The sequence below is a fragment of the Mastomys coucha genome, unplaced genomic scaffold (assembly GCF_008632895.1).
Source record: "Mastomys coucha isolate ucsf_1 unplaced genomic scaffold, UCSF_Mcou_1 pScaffold12, whole genome shotgun sequence".
NCBI classification, from domain to species: domain Eukaryota; kingdom Metazoa; phylum Chordata; class Mammalia; order Rodentia; family Muridae; genus Mastomys; species Mastomys coucha.
The window spans coordinates 905,636-923,473 of record NW_022196894.1 but is presented as its reverse complement, the minus strand read 5'-3'; the positions used below and the strand labels follow the sequence as shown (position 1 = coordinate 923,473).

The 17,838-nt window shown below is 47.8% G+C and overlaps 1 protein-coding gene across 3 annotated transcripts in view; it reads left to right on the top strand.

Moving 5' to 3' along the window:
- Positions 1-17,838, top strand: part of Srl (sarcalumenin) — a 43,373-nt gene that overhangs the window by 9,280 nt on the left and 16,255 nt on the right. Inside the window, exon 2 of one of the 3 annotated variants that reach the window (XM_031361026.1) lies at positions 15,355-16,560. The exons of the other annotated variants lie outside the window; for them this stretch is intronic. Coding sequence (XP_031216886.1) covers positions 15,355-16,560 — 1,206 coding nt within the window. The remainder of the gene's footprint in view (positions 1-15,354; positions 16,561-17,838) is intronic. 3 annotated transcript variants of the gene reach the window in all.

Here is a 17,838-nt window from a genome sequence, read left to right as displayed (position 1 = left end):
TGTCCTGGAACTCACTCTGTAGACCAGGCTGGCCTCAAACTCAGAAATCCACGTGCCTTTGCCTCCCAAGTGCTAGGATTAAAGGCATGTTTCGTCACTGCCCGGCTTCTACCTCCCTCTTCTTGAGGCAGGGTCTCAGGTAGCCGGCCTGGCAAAACTCTGTAGCCTAGGATGATGTTGAACTGCCCTTCCTACCTCCGCCTCCCAAGTGCTGGGATTATGTGTGAGAAGTACCACACTTGGTTTGATGTGATACTGAGGATGAAACCCAGGGCTTTGCTCTTGCTAGCAAAAGTCATCACTGTGCTTAATTTCAAATTAAAACTGTATGGAGCCAGTGAGTTGGTTCAGCAAGAAAAATCATCTGCCACTAAGCTTGATAACCTGAGTTTCACTGCAAATTGCCTTCTGACCTCCACACATGCACCAACAAAGAAGTAAAGAAATAAAAATGTAAGAGGGTTATTATAGGTATGTATGTACAGAAAAAAACCCCACACCCTATATAGAATTCAGCAGTATGTGGTTTCAGGCCTCCACATGGAACCTGAAACATATCCCCTGTAAGACCAGGGGGACTATTGTACTGTATTTGTAATACTTAGCATGGAGCTTGGCTCCCTGAAGGCACTTAATAATGTCTAATGAATGAGCAGATGATTTGTGTAAGCAGAGTATCTACAGGCATGGGCAAGCTCAGAGTTTAGCTCTGGCAGGAACAGGAGAAGAGCCATACTGGCTAGAATGGGGAGCTCATGTTCGGGGGAGACAAGGCCACCCTGATGGATGGGAGCCAGTTGGGAAGAGCCTTGAAGGCCAAGCTAAGAGGCTGTCTCCCTAGCCTGCTCTCCTTTTGACTAGACCCACCCCCTTCTCCTCCCTCTCAGATATTTTTGGATCCTTCTAGAGCAGGGACGGCACTCTGAGTTCCAACAGGTGCCGGCAAGGCCTGGCCTGGTGTTGGTGCTTACAGGAAGTGGGCTGTGCTGGGAGCTCAGCCCAGAACCAAGCCAGGGAAGAGCCCTGGGCCCTGGGAGTCCCTCCTTCCTTCCCTCCTCCAGCTGGCCACTGCCAAGCTGCAGCCCCTGGTCCTCCTCCAAATGGCCGTTGGGTTAGAACCTCGCTGCCCAGTTGTCTCCAATAGAATTTTCCCTAGATGGCAATAGGTAAAAGTTTGACTGACAAAGCCAGACCCTTGGCTCCTCTTTCTGTCTTCTTTCTGTAAACAGTGTTTCTATGTAGCTGGCCTTGTAGTAGCCCTCCTTCCTTAACCTCTTAAGTGCTGGGATTATACACGTGTACCACCTTGCTCATTCTGTACACATTTCTTTACCCATTAATTGGGGATAATAATACTTGAGCTATTGAGAACATGGGGGCTATGTGATGTGATTACAATAAGAATAAGGGAGCTGGGGTGGGGATAGCTCAGTTGGTAAAGTGCTTGTCTAACACATGTGAAGGCTGGGCTTCATCCCTAGCACCACATAAATGGTCATGGTAGTGCATGCCTGTAATCTTGGGAGGTAAACAGGGTCAGGTCAGAAGTTCAAGGTCGTCCTGATAGTCTGGGATATGTAGTGAGTTTGAGGCCAGATGGGGATATACAAGACCTTGTAAAATATTGTTTGAGCCAGGAATGGTAGTACATGCCTTTAGTCCCAGCACTCATGAGGCAGAGGCAGGATGATATCCATGGGTTCGAGGCCAGCATGCTCTACATAGTGAGTTCCAGGACAGCCAGAGCTACATAGCAAGAGCCTTTCTCAAAATAAATTCTTTGATATTGCATGATTTTTTTAAATGTTAACAGGGCTATGACAGTGGTGCCATGTTCTCTCTGTTGAACATATGTGCTGTCACTTGACATGTGCTGCCAGCTTCCTCAAATATCATGGGGCAAGAACAACTGAGGGACTCTATCAGCATTTCACTCCCACTAGGGCTGTTAATATCTTCAGGATTCTCTGTCCTCAAAAGAGCTTACAAACCAGGAGAGGGGTTAGTCCGTACTCATGAGATGAACAGAGAGCCATATAAGGTAGATGGAATCAGGGGCTAAAAATAAGTAGCTGGAGAGAGAGTGAGCGAGTAGTGAAGGGGGAACATTTGTCAGAAAGGTTCTGTGGCTGGGAGGGGGTGTTCAAACTTGGCTTCAGAGCATGTGATGCCAGGACGGCAGGGGTATGGGCTGGGGCTTGGGACTAGTGAAATCACATCTGGCTGAGTGTGGGAGAGTGTTTGGCAGATTTCAGAAGCCAGGCTTAGGTGTTGGTCCCTATATCATTTTCCTGTGGTTGCCATAACAAGTTATCCCAAACTCGATGGCTAAAACATTAAAAAATGACTGGATGTAGTGGCACACACCTTTAAATGTAGCACTTGGGAGACAGAAGCAGGTGTGTGTGTCCAAGGCCAGCCTAGTCCACATAGTTAGACCCCATCTCAAACAAAACAAAACAAATCCCACGAAAGTATTCTTGCTCAGTTAGAGAGTGTAGAAGTCTAAAATCAAGGCATTGTAGGGCTATACTTCTGAAGGTTCTTGTGAAGGAAATTTTGTGCTTTTCCCAACTTCTTGTAATTGCCAGTAATCCCCGGTTTTTCTGGCTTCCAGCCTCACTACTCAGATCTCATCTCTGCCTTCCTATGGCCTTCTCCCAGTCTGGGCTTCTATATTTTTTTCCTTCCATATAAGCATGTTAAAAACATTGGGTTTAGGGCTCCCTCTAACTTACACGACCTCATCTTAACTAATTACATCTTTGAAAATCATACTTCCAAATAAGATCACATTTTCAGGTCATGGCAGACACAGATGTTGCAAGGACATCCTTCAACTCACTATAACTTCTTAACTGTGAACCTCAAGATGTCTAGTAGCTGTGCTCTCCAAATGCTTAGCTCTCATGTCTTTCGGGCAATAGACTCCTGCTGAGCAGAGGGCACCTCTTGTCTTGATCTGCTGCTCCGGTGGCCCCCACAATGACCATGCTCACAGGCCTTCTGTCAAGTAGCAGAGGTTTGCTATAGAAGAGTAGAATAGTTGGGGTCCTCACATTGGTAGCAGGAATGCCCAAGTCTAGGGTGTCTGGGCACTTGGAGAAGGTAGCTAAGGACTGTGGCACGTCCTGGTTCTAGAGGAAACAGGTTAAGAGGATCACTTTCAATCTCTGTCCAGTCTAGGCCTTCAGATCTTTTTGTACATATCCATCACTGAATTGAAGAGATGGCTCAGTAGTTAAGAGGAACATCCTTTCCAAGGACCTTAATGTGGGTCCCAGTACCCACATGGTCTGCAGCTGCTTGTAATTCCGGCTCCAGGCTAGCCAATGCCCTTTTTTGGCCTAATGAAAGGCCTAGTAATCCTACCAAACACTCCCCCACACTCAGCCAGATGTGATTTCACTCTCCCACACTCAGCCAGATGTGATTTCACTAGTCCCAAGCCCCGGTCCCTGCCTTTACAGTCCTGGCATCACACACTCTGAAGCCTAGTTTGCACTTTAGCGCTCTCCTATCCTTTTAACCACATCACGGCTCCTCACACACTTGGCTTGTCTCCTGAAGTGTCTGACCACAAATAACCTCACATCTCAGGAGTAACTACTCAGAGCCTGTGTTGTCCACAGTTTCTTTTCGGGCATAGAAACTGATGCTGGGTGGTTAGTTCTGGCCTTCTGTCTAGTCATCTCCCCCTCTAGTCAAATTTTAATGTCTTCAAGGGGAGAAGATTTTGTTCAGCAGTTTAGTTCAATGGTTATTATGTGGTAAGCTAGGAAGGCAACTCTCTTAGCTCTTTAATCACATGAGAACTAGGCCTGTGGAGGCTAAGTACTGGCATTAGGACACAGCTCAGTGACACTTTTCTTTTTTTTGGTTTTTCGAGATAGGGTTTCTCTGTATAGCCCTGGTTGTCCTGGAACTCACTCTGTAGACCAGGCTGGCCTCGAACTCAGAAATCTGCCTGCCTCTGCCTCCCAAGTGCTGAGATTAAAGGCATGTGCCACCACTGCCCGGCGACACTTTTCTTTTCTTTCTTTTTTTTTTTTTTTAAAGATTTATTTATTTTATGAGTATGAGTACACTGTAGCTGTACTGATGGCTGTGAGCCATCATGTGTGTGGCTGCTGGGAATTGAACTCAGGACCGCTGCCGGCCCTGGCTCTGAGACTGTCTTCAGACACACCAGAAGAGGGGGTCCGATCTCATTATGGGTGGTTGTGAGCCACCATGTGGTTGCTGGGATTTGAACTCAGGACCTTCGGAAGAGCAGTCAGTGCTCTTACCCGCTAAGCCATCTCGCCAGCCCGACACTTTTCTTGTCTTCTGGAACTATTTGATACTGAGATGAAGAGAAGTCTTTCATTTTGTCACCATCTCTCCCATTTTCCATCCAACTATCTGTTTCAATCCATTCATTTTGTATCCAGCCACACAAATAGTTATTCTAGGTGCCAGGGAAACAAATCCCAAACGACAAGAAACTACATAAATTATGCAGTGTATTAGTGCTGTTGTAATATATTTAATAACTTTGTTGATTCTTATTATGACCCGGCCACCCGTCAATAATCGAGTCATAGTCTTATCAATTTATTTAGTTGTACAGTTGCTGGGCAATTACCCCTAAACTATTTATCTGCCCTAGACTGGCTGTTCCCAGCTCTGCTCCCCAAGTTCCTTGCTGTTTGAGGCTCACCTGGGTTATTTCTGCTCCATCAGTCTGTCCTCACGATGTATTTCTCTCCCTTGGCCATGTGCTCCTGGTCCAGCCTCTTGCTCTCTTCATCTTCTTTCTCCTTCTCCTCTCTCTCCTCCTGGTCCCTAACTTTGACCTCCAGCCTGGTAACCAAAGCCCTGCCTACCTCTATTCTCCCGAGTAGTCAGCTGTTAGCCACTTTTATTTAAACAGTCAGAGAAGATTGGCAAGAAAAGTTTAGACAACTTATTTTGGTGTATGTGAGAATGTACTTGTCAGGACTGCAACCAAATCTTGGGGGCCAGTTTTAGGAAATGAATACAAAGCAGTACCAGGCCAACCCCTAACATATTAGAAAATAGTGAAATAAAATAAAACTAGGGAGAAAAAAGACAGAGGCTAAGTAGGAAACAGTCTTCATCGAGGTGGCTGGAGTAAGCCTTACAGAGATGCAACATGAGAGAAAAATTGTTTGGGAAGAGCATAAGGGCACATGAAGCACAGTGAGCCAGGAGGGACACAGAGGTGGTCCAAGAAGGACAAGGTGGCATCAGAGAAGAGATGAGGTCACAGGGGAAGCAGGACAGAGGTGTGGGCCTCCAGGTCACTCACTGTCGGGCTTGGGCCTTTCCTTTGCATATGATAGGAGGATCTGGAGTTGATGCCTTGAGGATGCACTTCACTCATTACTCTGGCTATGTGGCACACTCAGGGGCATGGAAAAGGGTGGCTGTGTGCTCCTTGTTTAGATGGTCCTTGAGAAACACTGGCTGGGAAGGAGGCTTATTGTCATGTGCTCTCAGTCAGGTCTTGTAGTGTGTGGATAGCTGCTAAGTCTCCGCTAAAAATCTGTCATCTCTCTGAGGACACAGGTGACAGGTACTTCAGGAACACAGAACAGACACTCCTAAGTAAGTTTGAGGATTGGGGAGGAAATTCCTAGGGGATGAGCTTCAAAGCTGAGCCCTGATCAGGACATGGCCTTGAGACAGGGAGGGGCAGTGAGACGGGGGACTGGTTAGAAGTGCAGGTGATATGAAGAATTGCTCTTCAGGCATGGATGACAAACATCTAAAGAAGTTTTGGATACAAACCCTTTCCTGGAGATATCAACTTGGAAGATAGGTCACTACCATAGGGAGCAGGGTTTGTGTCTTGTCATGTCCCTCACTGTAATCTAGACATGAGTAATCGAGGCCAGAGACAGACATCCATGTGGCCTGAGACATTGTGAGGGGGTGCGGTAGGAGATATGGCTAGCAAGAGGAACAGGTAAAGCTGGAACCTATAGAAAAGCAGAAGGGAGTTCCAGGCATAAAGGCCACCACATTTGTTATGAGATAGATTTAAACAGACCCTAACCCAAGTGCCTGTTTTGTTTTGTTTTTTGAAAGTGGGGTCATTGTGGCTCTTGCTAGTTGGATTCTTACTGGAGAAGGGTAGGCTCTATGTCCAATATGGTGGCTTCCCTCTGGGGAGAGAAGGAGGAGAAGGTCATGTGAAGATAGAGACAGAAGCTGAAAGAGGAAGCTGTAAAGCCAGGGATTGCCTGCGGATACAGGAGGGAGGAAGGCGAGCAGGGTCTCTCCTGTACGGCTCAGAGGAAGCAGGGCCCAGCTGATGCCTTGATTCATACTCTGACTTTTGGAACCATTAGAGAATGAATTTTTATTCCTTTGCTAAATAAAAAAAACTATTTTTTATTCCTGTGTGTGTGTAATTGTATTCTACACATAGGTGGGTATCTAAAGAATGAGAAGGGGATGTCAGATCCTCTGGAACTGTAGGAGGCAGTTGTAAGCTGCTCAGTATTGGTGCTGGGAACTCAACTCAGGCTCTCTCTGGAATAGCAGCAAACACTCTTAAGCACACAGCCATCTCTGGAATTTTTTTTTCTTCTCTCCCTTTCTCTCTCTCTCTCTCTCTCTCTCTCTCTCTCTCTCTCTCTCTCTCTCTCTCTCTCTCTCTCTCTCTCTCTCTCTCTCTCTCTCTCTCTCTCTCTCTCTCTCTCTCTCTCTCTCTCTTAGATAGTGTCTCCTGTCGCCCCTACAGGTCTGGAACTCACTATATAGCTATAGATGACCTTGAACATTTGACCCTCCTGCCTCTCTCTTGAGAGTTGGAATTATAGACATGTGCCACTACCTCTGATTTTATGTAGTGCTGTGGATTAAATCTAGAACTTTATGCATTCCAGGCAAGCACAATACCCTGAGATATGTCACTGCCCCTGAATATACCCTCTGAAGCTGCTAAATTCGTAGTACTTTGTTTTGGTGATCTTAGGAACTAATTAATGCAGGATTGTATTCAGGCTTTGGTGCAAGGATTTGGCTGATGTCCAAGATGAACTGAGAGGACCCTAATAGCAGGTTGAGCTATAAGCTGTGGTTATAGCCTGTTCACGCCCTCAAATCCAGCTTTGTGGCCTTCAGCATTGACTGGGAAGGGTCAACCTGGATCAGGAAGTGTAGAATGTGCACTCACTCTGGCCCTGCCCTTGGCTTTGACCTTCCTCCTCTAGAGTGAGCCCCTTAGGAACTAAGGAATATATGGCCATCTATGGCTCTGTTTGGCCAAAAACAAGGTATGTAACTGATTAAGGGCTCTCTGGTGACAAGAACCACCTCTGGTTTCAGTATTTGAAAGGTGAGGTGGGGGATGCCTAGAACTCAGGCATAGTGACACTTAAAGCCACCAGAGAAGGAGGCTGGTTTTGGATCGATCAGCCTATAAAGACTCCTTCCTGAAAGATTAGCAGAGAGGGAGTCTTGCAGAAAGCTAGCCTGAGGGTCATTTTCCAAGGGGATGTCCTATGTGTCTGAGGTGCTGGGTCTTGGCCACTTGGGAAAATCTCAGATTTTGGAGTGTTCCATTTTAGGTAGCCTAGGTATGTCAGAATGCTTGTCCGTAACATTCCAGGCTTGGAAGGGAGAATTCGGGGCAATGGTTGGATCTGCTCTAGAGCAGTCATTCTTAACCTGCAGCTTAAGACTCTTTGGGAGATTGAAGACTCTTTCATAGGGGTCACCTAAGACTATGAGAAAACTCAGATATTCACAGTATGAGCCATTACTAGCCAAATTACAATCATGAAGTAGCAACAAAAATAACTTTGTGGTTGTGGGTCACCACAGCATGAGGAACTGTATTAAAGGACTTCAGCACTAGGAGAGCTGAGAACCACGGCTCCAGAGGCTCTGAGAGTTGGCACTCTCCAGGCAGTTCCTTTGTTCCAATTACCAGACTTATGATGATGACGAGTGAGACATCAGATTCCATTAGTGACTACAGATTCCACCTCAGCTCTTTGTGGCTGGTGGCTGGAGAGAAGGAGCTCTGAGTAGAAAGACCTTCTCTAGCCTTTTGACTGAATTCCCAGATCACGGGAGTCCAAAAGAGCAGGCGAGGGGCAAGCCTTGCACCTCTTGTCCAAATCACTCAGTGCGTTTGGGGTTTGGGCAGGTGTCATTTCTCTTCTAGGAGATAATGACTGTCATAGCTAACATTCATTGGATGTTCTTAAACATCATTACAGTGCTCCAAAAGGGGTCACCAAAGCAGGGTATTATGCTCTGCACTTTGTCAGTATATCAAGGGGCAGCCCAAGGTCATGTAGATGGTGAAAAAGCAAAGTCCAGGGCCCAGGACTCTGGATTCCCAACTGCACCTAGAAGAGATTGGTCAGCCTGTAAGGTGTGGCAAGGCACCACTGTGGTTCAAGCCCAGACTGGGAAGTTATTAGATCTATGTCCCAAGCTGGAGAACCAAGCAGACTTCCTTTAGTCTCCTTAGATTGGGAAAGAGGCAGGTCTGGTCTCATTGCTCCCTTCATTGCAAAGCCCCAGTAACTCTAACCCAAGGCATCTTGGCTCACACTTGGTCTTTCCTCCTGGCATTCAAGAGTTACACCCTCAATTCGACCAGGATATTTCCATGCAGACCCTAGGGAGGTACAATTTCCTCAGGCTAGGAGGTGGGGAAACAGGAGAATCAGACTCCAGCCCGTCTTCCTCAGACTCCACCCTGCATTCATTCCTTTCTCCTTGTCCTGGCCTACCTGCTTAGTCCTTCCAAAGTGAGGACATCGTTACCTACTGACTCTCGTGAGGATTTTTATGCTGATCTCTGGAAAAGCAGCTTTCAGTAGAGCATCTCTTCTATCAGTTCACTCTAGGCAGTAGGACTTAATCTTTTTTGTTTGTTTGTTAACAGGGTCTTATGTAGCCCAGGCTGGCCTCAAACTCTAAGACCCTGAATTTCAGATCCTCTTGTTTCCACTTCCCAAGTACCTGAATCATGGGCATGTGCCACCACATTTGATTTATGCAGTCCTGGGAATTGAACCCAGGGCTTTTGTGTTTGCTCGGCCAGCACTCTACCATCTGAGCTACACTCCCGGATCAGAACCTTATGTTTTGCTTCCCCTAGAGATATTCATCTTTCAAAATGAGTAAGCAAGTCAGGTGTGGTAACACATCCTCTTAATACCATCACTTAGGCTAAAGCAGAAAGACTGCTGTGATTTGAGGTCAGGCTGGGTTGTATAGCACCAGAGCACAACCTAGAACTATATAGCAGAACCTTGGCTTAAAAAAACAGGAAGCTAGGCAGTGCTGACAAATGCCTTTGATCCCAGCTCCTGGGAGGTTCAGGGAAATCTCTGTGAGTTCCAGGACATCTAGGATGACACAGAAAAAGAAACCCTGACTCAAAAGACCCCAAACCAAAACCAAAACCACACCAAAACTCAAAAACCAACTGTCTGGGCCTGGTGATGTATGCCTGTGATCTTAGCACTTGGGAGAGAGAGGCAAATGGATTAGGTGCTTAAGACCAGCCTTGGCCACATAATGAGTTTGAAGCCACACCACACTATCTGAGAGCTTATTTCAAAGAAAAATAAAAACAAAAACCCAACTAGCCAACTAACCATCTACAAACCAAAAATGAATAAACATGTACATCATGAATCCTCCTGGCACTCACCACAAGCCCTACATATCTGTCAATGGGCAGAGGATTTAGAGCAATTTCTCTGTACTATCTCTCAAACCAAGGAACTAAGTATGAGGTAGAAAATAAAGTTATCCTGTCAATTCTGTGTATTTTATAGGTAAAAAACAAGTGTGTTTAAGTCTTTGATCTTTTTCAAAGGGAGAAGAAGTAAGTGGGCGGAGGATCTCTGAGTTTGAGCCAGCCTGGTCTACAAAATGAGTTCTAGAACAGCCATGATTACACAGAAAAAGCCTGTTTCAAAAAGTAAAAATTTAAAAAAAAATAAGGAAGAGGGGGAGGAGGATGAAAGGGAGGAGGAAGAGGAAGAAGAGGAGGAAGAAGAGGAGGAAGAGGAGGAGGAGGAAAAAGAGGAGGAAGAAGAGGAAGAAGAGGAAGAAGAGGAAGAAGTAGAAGCAGCAACAGCAGAAGTTCTAAGCCAAACATAGCTGTGTCATTGGCTAAGTGGAGGTAAGAGTGAGGATTTGGCTTGGCACAGAGACAATTTAGACACTGCATGGAGCTGGGTTCTAGAAGCAGATGCTGCCAATGACTCCTGTGGTCTCAGGGCAAGTGCTTTTTAGAATTTTGCTTAGTGAAGTTAGAATAAGCAGTTGGTCCCTCAGATGATTCTCTATGATTGCTGCCTTTGCTGTTGTGTCCTGTTCCTTCAGCAAATCATTGTGGGGCTAGAGTCCTGCCAGGGACAAGCCATACTGATGGGATTAGCCTTGACTTTAGAGACTTGGCTATGAAGCCAAAGAAAACCGCCACTGCCTCTTCTATTAGACCCCATCTCCTTTGTCTGAAGGAAGGGCTAAAGGTCAAAGGATGGCTAGAGACTGGTTCTGGGTCCTGGGAGGATGTGGACAATGTTCCTCTGGCAGAGACTTCTCTGTTAAACCTTAAATGGCATCAGCTGGCAGCCACATTGTTTGATGAAGTCTTTACCTGGAATGGTGAACAGTCACTCTGTAGAATAAGGTAAAATAAATTAACAAATAAGTAAAATGAATACATTAATGAAGACAACAGAAGAGGCTTCTGGTCCATGTCTGCCCAGCCCAGCAGTGTGCAGAGACAAGATGTGGAAGAAGGGTCAGTGGAAGGTAGAGGGTGTAAGACAGAAGACAGAGAGTAAGAGAACAGTCTCAGCATCATGAGTTCTAATGTTTCCCTGGTCAGTTTGGATGATTCATGAGCCCACGAGAAGCTGACATGTGACGGCCGGTGGGACTTGGAACTCCTGTATGCTCCAAGGCCAGCACGTCCTGATAAAGTATAGAACCAGGAAAGGTGTTTCCCCGGCATCTTTATTACTATTGGTGGCTCATTTGCATATGTGTATATGAGTGCTGGTCAAAAAGAATTGCGGTGCTGAGGAAGACTTAGCACTGAGGCTCACAGGCCTTGATGTTACGTAGAATTTTCTTATAAAACACAACTATATACTGACCCAACCCCAGAGCCTGGAATCAGTGCTTGAAAAGCTTTGCGGGTGTGGTCACAGCATTCTCAGGAAGGCTACAGGAATGGTTTGGGAAACACATATATTTCCTGTGTCTGCCTCCTCATTTCAAGAGAGATTGATAAACCCTGCCTTTTCTACCTGAGAGGGCTGTGAGGACCCCCAAGTCTCTCAAAGCCATGAGGGCAAGACAGGATCTAGCCCAGAACTTTGCACCCATGGATCAGACGAGGACCAGAAAAAAAGAGTTGTGATTGTTGCTCTTCTTCCTCCCCGCTCTATAAACAGTGGGGCAGACATACTGAGGGAGGCAAGGAAAATGAAGGAGGACTTATCTCTAGGATATTTCATCTCCCTCTACCCTTAGCTACGTCCTGGAACCCAAGCAAGTAAACCTCAGAGTTTCAGTGGGAACACTAGACTGAAGGCCACAGACCAGGGCTCTGTCCCAGCCTGACCTTGTCCTCTGGCCAGGAGGGGCTTAAGGGCTGGCCTCCTTTCCAGTTGGACTCATAAGGCCCTTGGAAACTCATCAATTCTCCAAGTCCACAGAAGGTGCTGTGGAACGAGGGAGGAGCAGAGGAAGCAAAGTTAGAGTGCTTGATTCTGGGGAGAAAAGAGAAGAAGCCAGCAGTACGTAGGAGCTACTGCTGGGGTGGGGGTTGGTAAAGCAGCAATAAGCTTAGATTCCCCAAGAGGGTTGATGGTAGGGGGTGCCCAGAAAGAGGTAGTACTGCTTGTGCCAGGCTGTGCCTGAGTGTGAGTGAGCCGGGGCCCAGCACGTCAGGGGATGAGCTGGGTTGGGGCCTGCTATTCATGTGCCTTGACGTCAGTGCACAGGCCTGGCCAGAGCTGAGGTGGCTGTGTTGGCAGTGGTTCATACAGTATGATACTTCACATCCTGATAGGGAACCACACTCATTGCACTACAGCTCAGCCCACCAGGGATCCTCTGTGTCCTCTCATCCCTCTTTCCTTGGGCACCAACAAGCTATGGAGGGAGGAAAGGAAGGACACTGGCCTTGGGTCTCAAGGAACTGAGCAACAGATGTGCCTCCCACCACAGACTTGGGTCCAGGGCTTCCTGAGCTTCAGCCCTGGGAGCCCCGACAGGACAGCTGCTCTCACTGAAAGTCTCCCTGCCAGAGCAGTCAGTCTTAGCCTGAGAAGGAAGGTCATGGGGCATCAGTCTTTCATCCCAAACTGCTTAGCAGACATTCAGGGCAGGTTGGTTTTCAGAGGTAAAAATCAAAGATGAGAGATATCAAGGTTTGTACACATATAGTCCCATATCTAAAAGTGGAAACACAGCGACCTGAAGGCTACAGGTAACTCCTCAACATCTGGTTTCTCGTGCTCTTTTGGATGATGCCACTCTCATCGGAGTCAGAGTCTCTTTTGAGAATATCAGAAATATAATAAGGAGCCAGAGCTAGAATCTATTTAGCTCAGTATCATCACTATAACCACCATCATCATCGTCGTCATCATCATCATCGTCATCACCACCACCCACCCTCACCACCACTGTCACCATCATCAAGATCTTCATCATCATAGAGCAACAGGAGCCCGTGGAAAGGCTTACGTTCATCAGAGAAACAGCCAGTAGTTACCACTGTTCCAAGGAAAGATGCCAGGTTTCAGAGGCCTACCCCACATTGGCCTCAGGTCTCCAGTAACTGAGCAAGAGATGTGCCTCCCACCACAGACTTGGGTCCAGGGCTTCCCAAGCTTCAGCCCTGGGAGCCCCGACTGGACAGTTGCTTTCACTGAATCCTCTCAATGTGGAGGGGCTGGGAGCAGAAGCCTTGGGGTCAAACACAGTTTTCTTTGAAGCTGCAGTGGTTTGTAACTTTGTGTGCTGGGATTACTGAAGATATTTGTGTGGCTGCACCCTGGATAATTTAGATGTGAAGGGGAGGAACTAAGAGTCAAGAACAAGGTGATTCCATGTGTTGAGAACCATAGGGAAGGGAGAGGGAGCAGTGGAGACCAGATCCATAGTTACCGTGCAGATCCGTGTGTCCTGACTGTAGTTACCGTGTGGATTCACGTGTCCTGACTGTACTTACCGTGCGGATCCATGTGTCCTGACTGTAGTTACCGTGCGGATCCACGTGTCCTGACTGTAGTTACCATGTGGATCCACGTGTCCTGACTGTAGTTACCGTGCGGATCCACGTGTCCTGACTGGTACCCGAGATCTCTGAGGCAATGCTGAGGAAGAGGCTGGTTTCTGGGCCACAATTTGAGCAGTGATAACCCTGCTCAGAGGTCAGGCAATGTCCTTTCCAAAGGCCCCCAGCCTGTTACTAGCTACTTGACACCTGTAGGGCCCAGAACCTAGAAAAGAGACATAAGTAATACTTGTTTTTCAGAAGCAAATAACTGTAAGCCTTACACGAGGTTGAGTTGTTTCCTATTGCCTGGCATGGTAAATAATTCTGTGAATGTTTATCATATATATTTATACATCTTGTTGCCCAGAGGTTAAACCAAATTTCTGCCCAGCTTATTCTCAGGGACTAGGGAGCTAGAAATGCAGGGGAAGGAATTGGGACAAGTAATATTTAGCTCCCCCTACTGTGACCAAGGGACCAGGAATTCTTATTGGTACCTACATGTAAATGCAGACTTCTAGAACTTTCAGTAGGGCATCCAAGGGTCATAAGCACTAGGAACACACAATTAAAGCACACATTCTGCTATCCAGGAGCCAGGTACATAATCCTGGAAAGGGGGCAAATGTAGTCAGGGGCTGGGATCCCCATAAGAATGTTCCTGTGTCCCCTGAATACATCATGGACTAGGAGTTGATAGCTCTGTGTTCTAGTCACCTCTTAGTCATACGGAGCCCTGTGTCTGTGGCAAAGCAAAGACCATCACCAATTTTTAGGTCTAGAATCTTCCAGACAAGATGAGCAAGCTCATAAATAGCTGTGTATACTAGTGTGCTTGGGGTAAAGTTGTATACATTTGTCTATAAGGCTCCTCTATAATAAGTGCCCCAGAGCTTCCTACCCTTCAGGAGCTGGTAAAGTTGACTAATCATGGGAGTTAATGAGAAAATGCTCATTCCTGAAGGCTGGAGACTGCCCCTGCCTTTGAGAACTGGGAAGGGGTGAAGCACCTGGAGAGGAAGGGATGCAAGCACTAGGCTTTGTCTAAGAGAGGGTGTCTTTTTCCAGCACAGAGGTGGAGAAGTCTTGGTCACACTGAAGTGGGGAGTCCTCATCCCATCCCTTCCCATGGGGATGGAGTTTTCCCCTGCAGGCCTCCTCTTTAAGCAGATCCTAGTTTGGGAGATAAGATCAGAAGGATTAGGCCAAGCTTTGCTTTGCACCCCACCTTTCCAAAAATACCCAACTTGACCCTTGGTGGCAGTCTCTGGCATAGACTGGACCCCTGTTTGTTCTGTTCTCCCTGTGCCCTCTGCTCTGTGGGTACAGTTGCAGGGCCTTAGAAGGGGATCCCCTCAGAAAGGGTTGGCTGAGGCCACTGGGAAGCCCAAGCCCTGCCCACTTTGGATGTCTCCTACTCAGGCCCTGTTTCTTCTAATCTGAGGTAGGGAGGCCAGCAAATGCCTGCCCTTAAGGGGACAGGGTTATATGTGTGACTTAATAAAGCTGAGAGCCACAAGTAATCCCCTGAGTACTTCGCCTTGTAACCTAAGATTATCTGGCCTACAAACACCTGTTTTCACTCCTTTGCTGACAGTAGTATAAAAAGCATGCTGGTTAATGACTCTAGGAACCGACAAGGAAAGGAATGCTCTCACATTTGTCCTATCTTGGAATATCTCTTCAGGAGCCAGGTGGCACGTGCCATGCCCGCTCCAAGGTTGAGGAAGGACTGGAAGGGTTCACCCAAGTTTCTATCCATATATAGTCATTAGGACCCAGGGGGAAGACTTGAAGGTCAGGGTCAAGCTTTGGCAGTTCTTGGGTTACTACAGCAACCAACACCCTTCATGGTGAACAGCAGGTCAATCCTTTAAATCCCTACTCTGTAGACCCTACAGGATTGGAGGGAGGCAGGCGATCCAGAGGACCCAAGCTGGGAGGCATAACACTGGATACCAGGCACATATGGAGCTTCCTGCAGTGGGAGCTAGATTGATATAGACTCTTGAGAAGCAGGGCAGTGCCAACCCTGTGAACTGACTAATCATGTTCTAATCATTTAGAACTGCAAGTCTCTGCTTCGGGTGGCACAGAAGATGTTGGCAATTTGTTGGAGAATCATTTCTCTGCTGGAGATGCGAGTCTAGAGGAGAAAGAAAGGGCGCTTTATGCAGATGCGGCCCCTGGAGACAAGAACCTACTCCTTCACTACCCAGACGGCAGGGAGGCTGACCACTTGGAGCAGACTCCTGCAGGGGCCCCTTCCACTGCCAACGGCCAGGGCTCCGAATCCGAAGCTAGCCTGTCCAATACCTCAGCTGCAGAGTCAGCTCCACCTGGGCATGCCGAAGGGCCTGGGGAGGAAAAGGAGGACCCACATGCAGCAGGCACCCTTCCTCCAGGAGGGGTTAAGGAGCCAGAAGAAGAGAGGCCAGAGTTCAGTTCTGGAGAGGAACCAGGACAGGAGGAGGCCAGGGTGGGGGTCCCCACAGAGGGGGCAGCCAGTATGGAGGCAGAAGTGCAAGAGGGAAGTAGTGGGGTCCCTGAGGAACTACAGGGACTCTTAGGAGATGGGCCTATGAAAGAAGCAGTAGGGACAGCAGAGTCTCTAGCCACCCTGTTCTCTCCTGCCACAGAGGGTGAAGAGGCAGAAGGTGAGGGCAACACAGGTTCTGGTCACCAATCCACAGAGCTAGATGGAGCCCAGGATGCCATACCTTCTGGAGATGAATCGGAAGCCAGGGAGGGAGCAGAGGATAAGTCCCAGGACCACTCCCTGCAGTCAGAGGATACAGCTGTCCCAGAGCCTGATCACCAGCCCACAGACATACATGCAGTCTCTGACATGGCATCTTCTGGAGTGGAGGCAGAAGAAGGTGCAGAAGAATCAAAGGCTGAGGTGGATGCCGAATCTGAGGAGAAGGCTACAGGTCAGGTGTCAGAGATGTCCGAGGAGGGCCTGGCTGAGGCCTCCTCTGAAGAAGAGGGTGGTGAAGAAGATGGAAGTGAGGATGAAGGGGTTCCATCTAAAGAGGAGTCTGGAGAAGACAGTGGTGATGGAGCTAGCTCCGAAGAAGAGGGGAGCACCCCTGGGGAGGCTGGAGAGCTCCAGAAAACACCAGGAGCCACAGGACATGAGGAGGAAGGGGCCCAGCGGGATGTGGAAGATTTGAACACAGGGTCTGAGGGCAGCAAGACCCAGGACACAGAAGCAGAGGCATCTGAAGAGAGACAACAGGGGAGAGGGAATCCTGTAATTGCTCATTGGGGTAGGAATTAATTTCTCTGGCCAAAGACTCCCCAGCCCATACACTCTTTATGGAAATCTGTACATTGTGGGACAGACAGGGTGGGTGGGAGAACTCCTGCTTAGTTCTGGCTCTCAGATCAGTCCAGATAGTCCATTGAGGCACATCCTTAGCTGTTAGTCCACTGAGGCACACCCTTAGCTGCTTGCCTTCTGTGTGGATGGCTCCAGAAGGACCTGGCCATTTTCAAGTTAGGGTCAAGGAGACTCCTCTTTAGAGCTGCTAGGTGTGGATCACTCTTAAGGACAAGGGACTGATTTTAAATTTATGGTCCTGAGGTCAGCTGCTGGAGGGAAGTGTGGGGAATGGGAGGGCAGGTTAGGCATCCCTCTTCTGTGCCAGAAGCCGAGTCTGCTCATGAAGACTTCCTACATGAGGTGTAAAAATCAGGAATCAAGGGGCCAGGATCATGATGTGAGAACTCAGGCTGACTGCAACCTCCAACTGCTCTCAAACGCTCCTCTAGAGTAAAGCAGCCTTCTGAGGACAGGGAAGGAGAAAGAGAGGGGCTGAGCCACTGGGCAGCATCTGTGGTGTTCTGGTTAGGACCTGCAGAGCTCATGTGATATGTGTGTGGATAGAAGAAACTGGCTTTCAGGGCAGAGGCTGGGTCACTCATTCACTTTTCCAGATGGATCCTTACAGATTTCCTTAAAGCTACTCCCTCCCCCCTTGGGACAGGAGCTTATGTATTTCAGGCTGAGCTTGAACTCATTATATAATGGTCAAGGTGGCCTTGAGTTCCTGATCTTCCAGCCTTAGCCTCTAGAATGCTCTGATGTGCCACATCACATGTGTCACCTCACATGTACATCACATGTACCACATCACATGTAGCCACATGCCTGGCTTCTTACAGAACTTAATATTCTTGTTCTCTTTATATACTTATTCTTTTTACAAGGAGGTAGAGCTGCAAGCAGTAAGCTTTCCTTATCATATCTGGATCTGGGAGCAGGGACTGTCTAAACACTGCACATGCAGACACTGGCCTCCCTCTATCCACAAGCCTGTTACACTCTACTAATCTCAGATCCCTGAATAGGCAGCTTTGCTAGAAATGAGTGACCTCAGGGGCTAGGGAACATGAACAACACCCTTCTCAGGACTCATCAGTTATGAGCATTTCTTGTTCGCTTGGCCAGTGGTACAGCTGACTTGTTGGTGGCTATCAGCACACACACATACACCCACACGCCTGCAGTGGCTGTCAGCACACACACATACACCCACACGCCT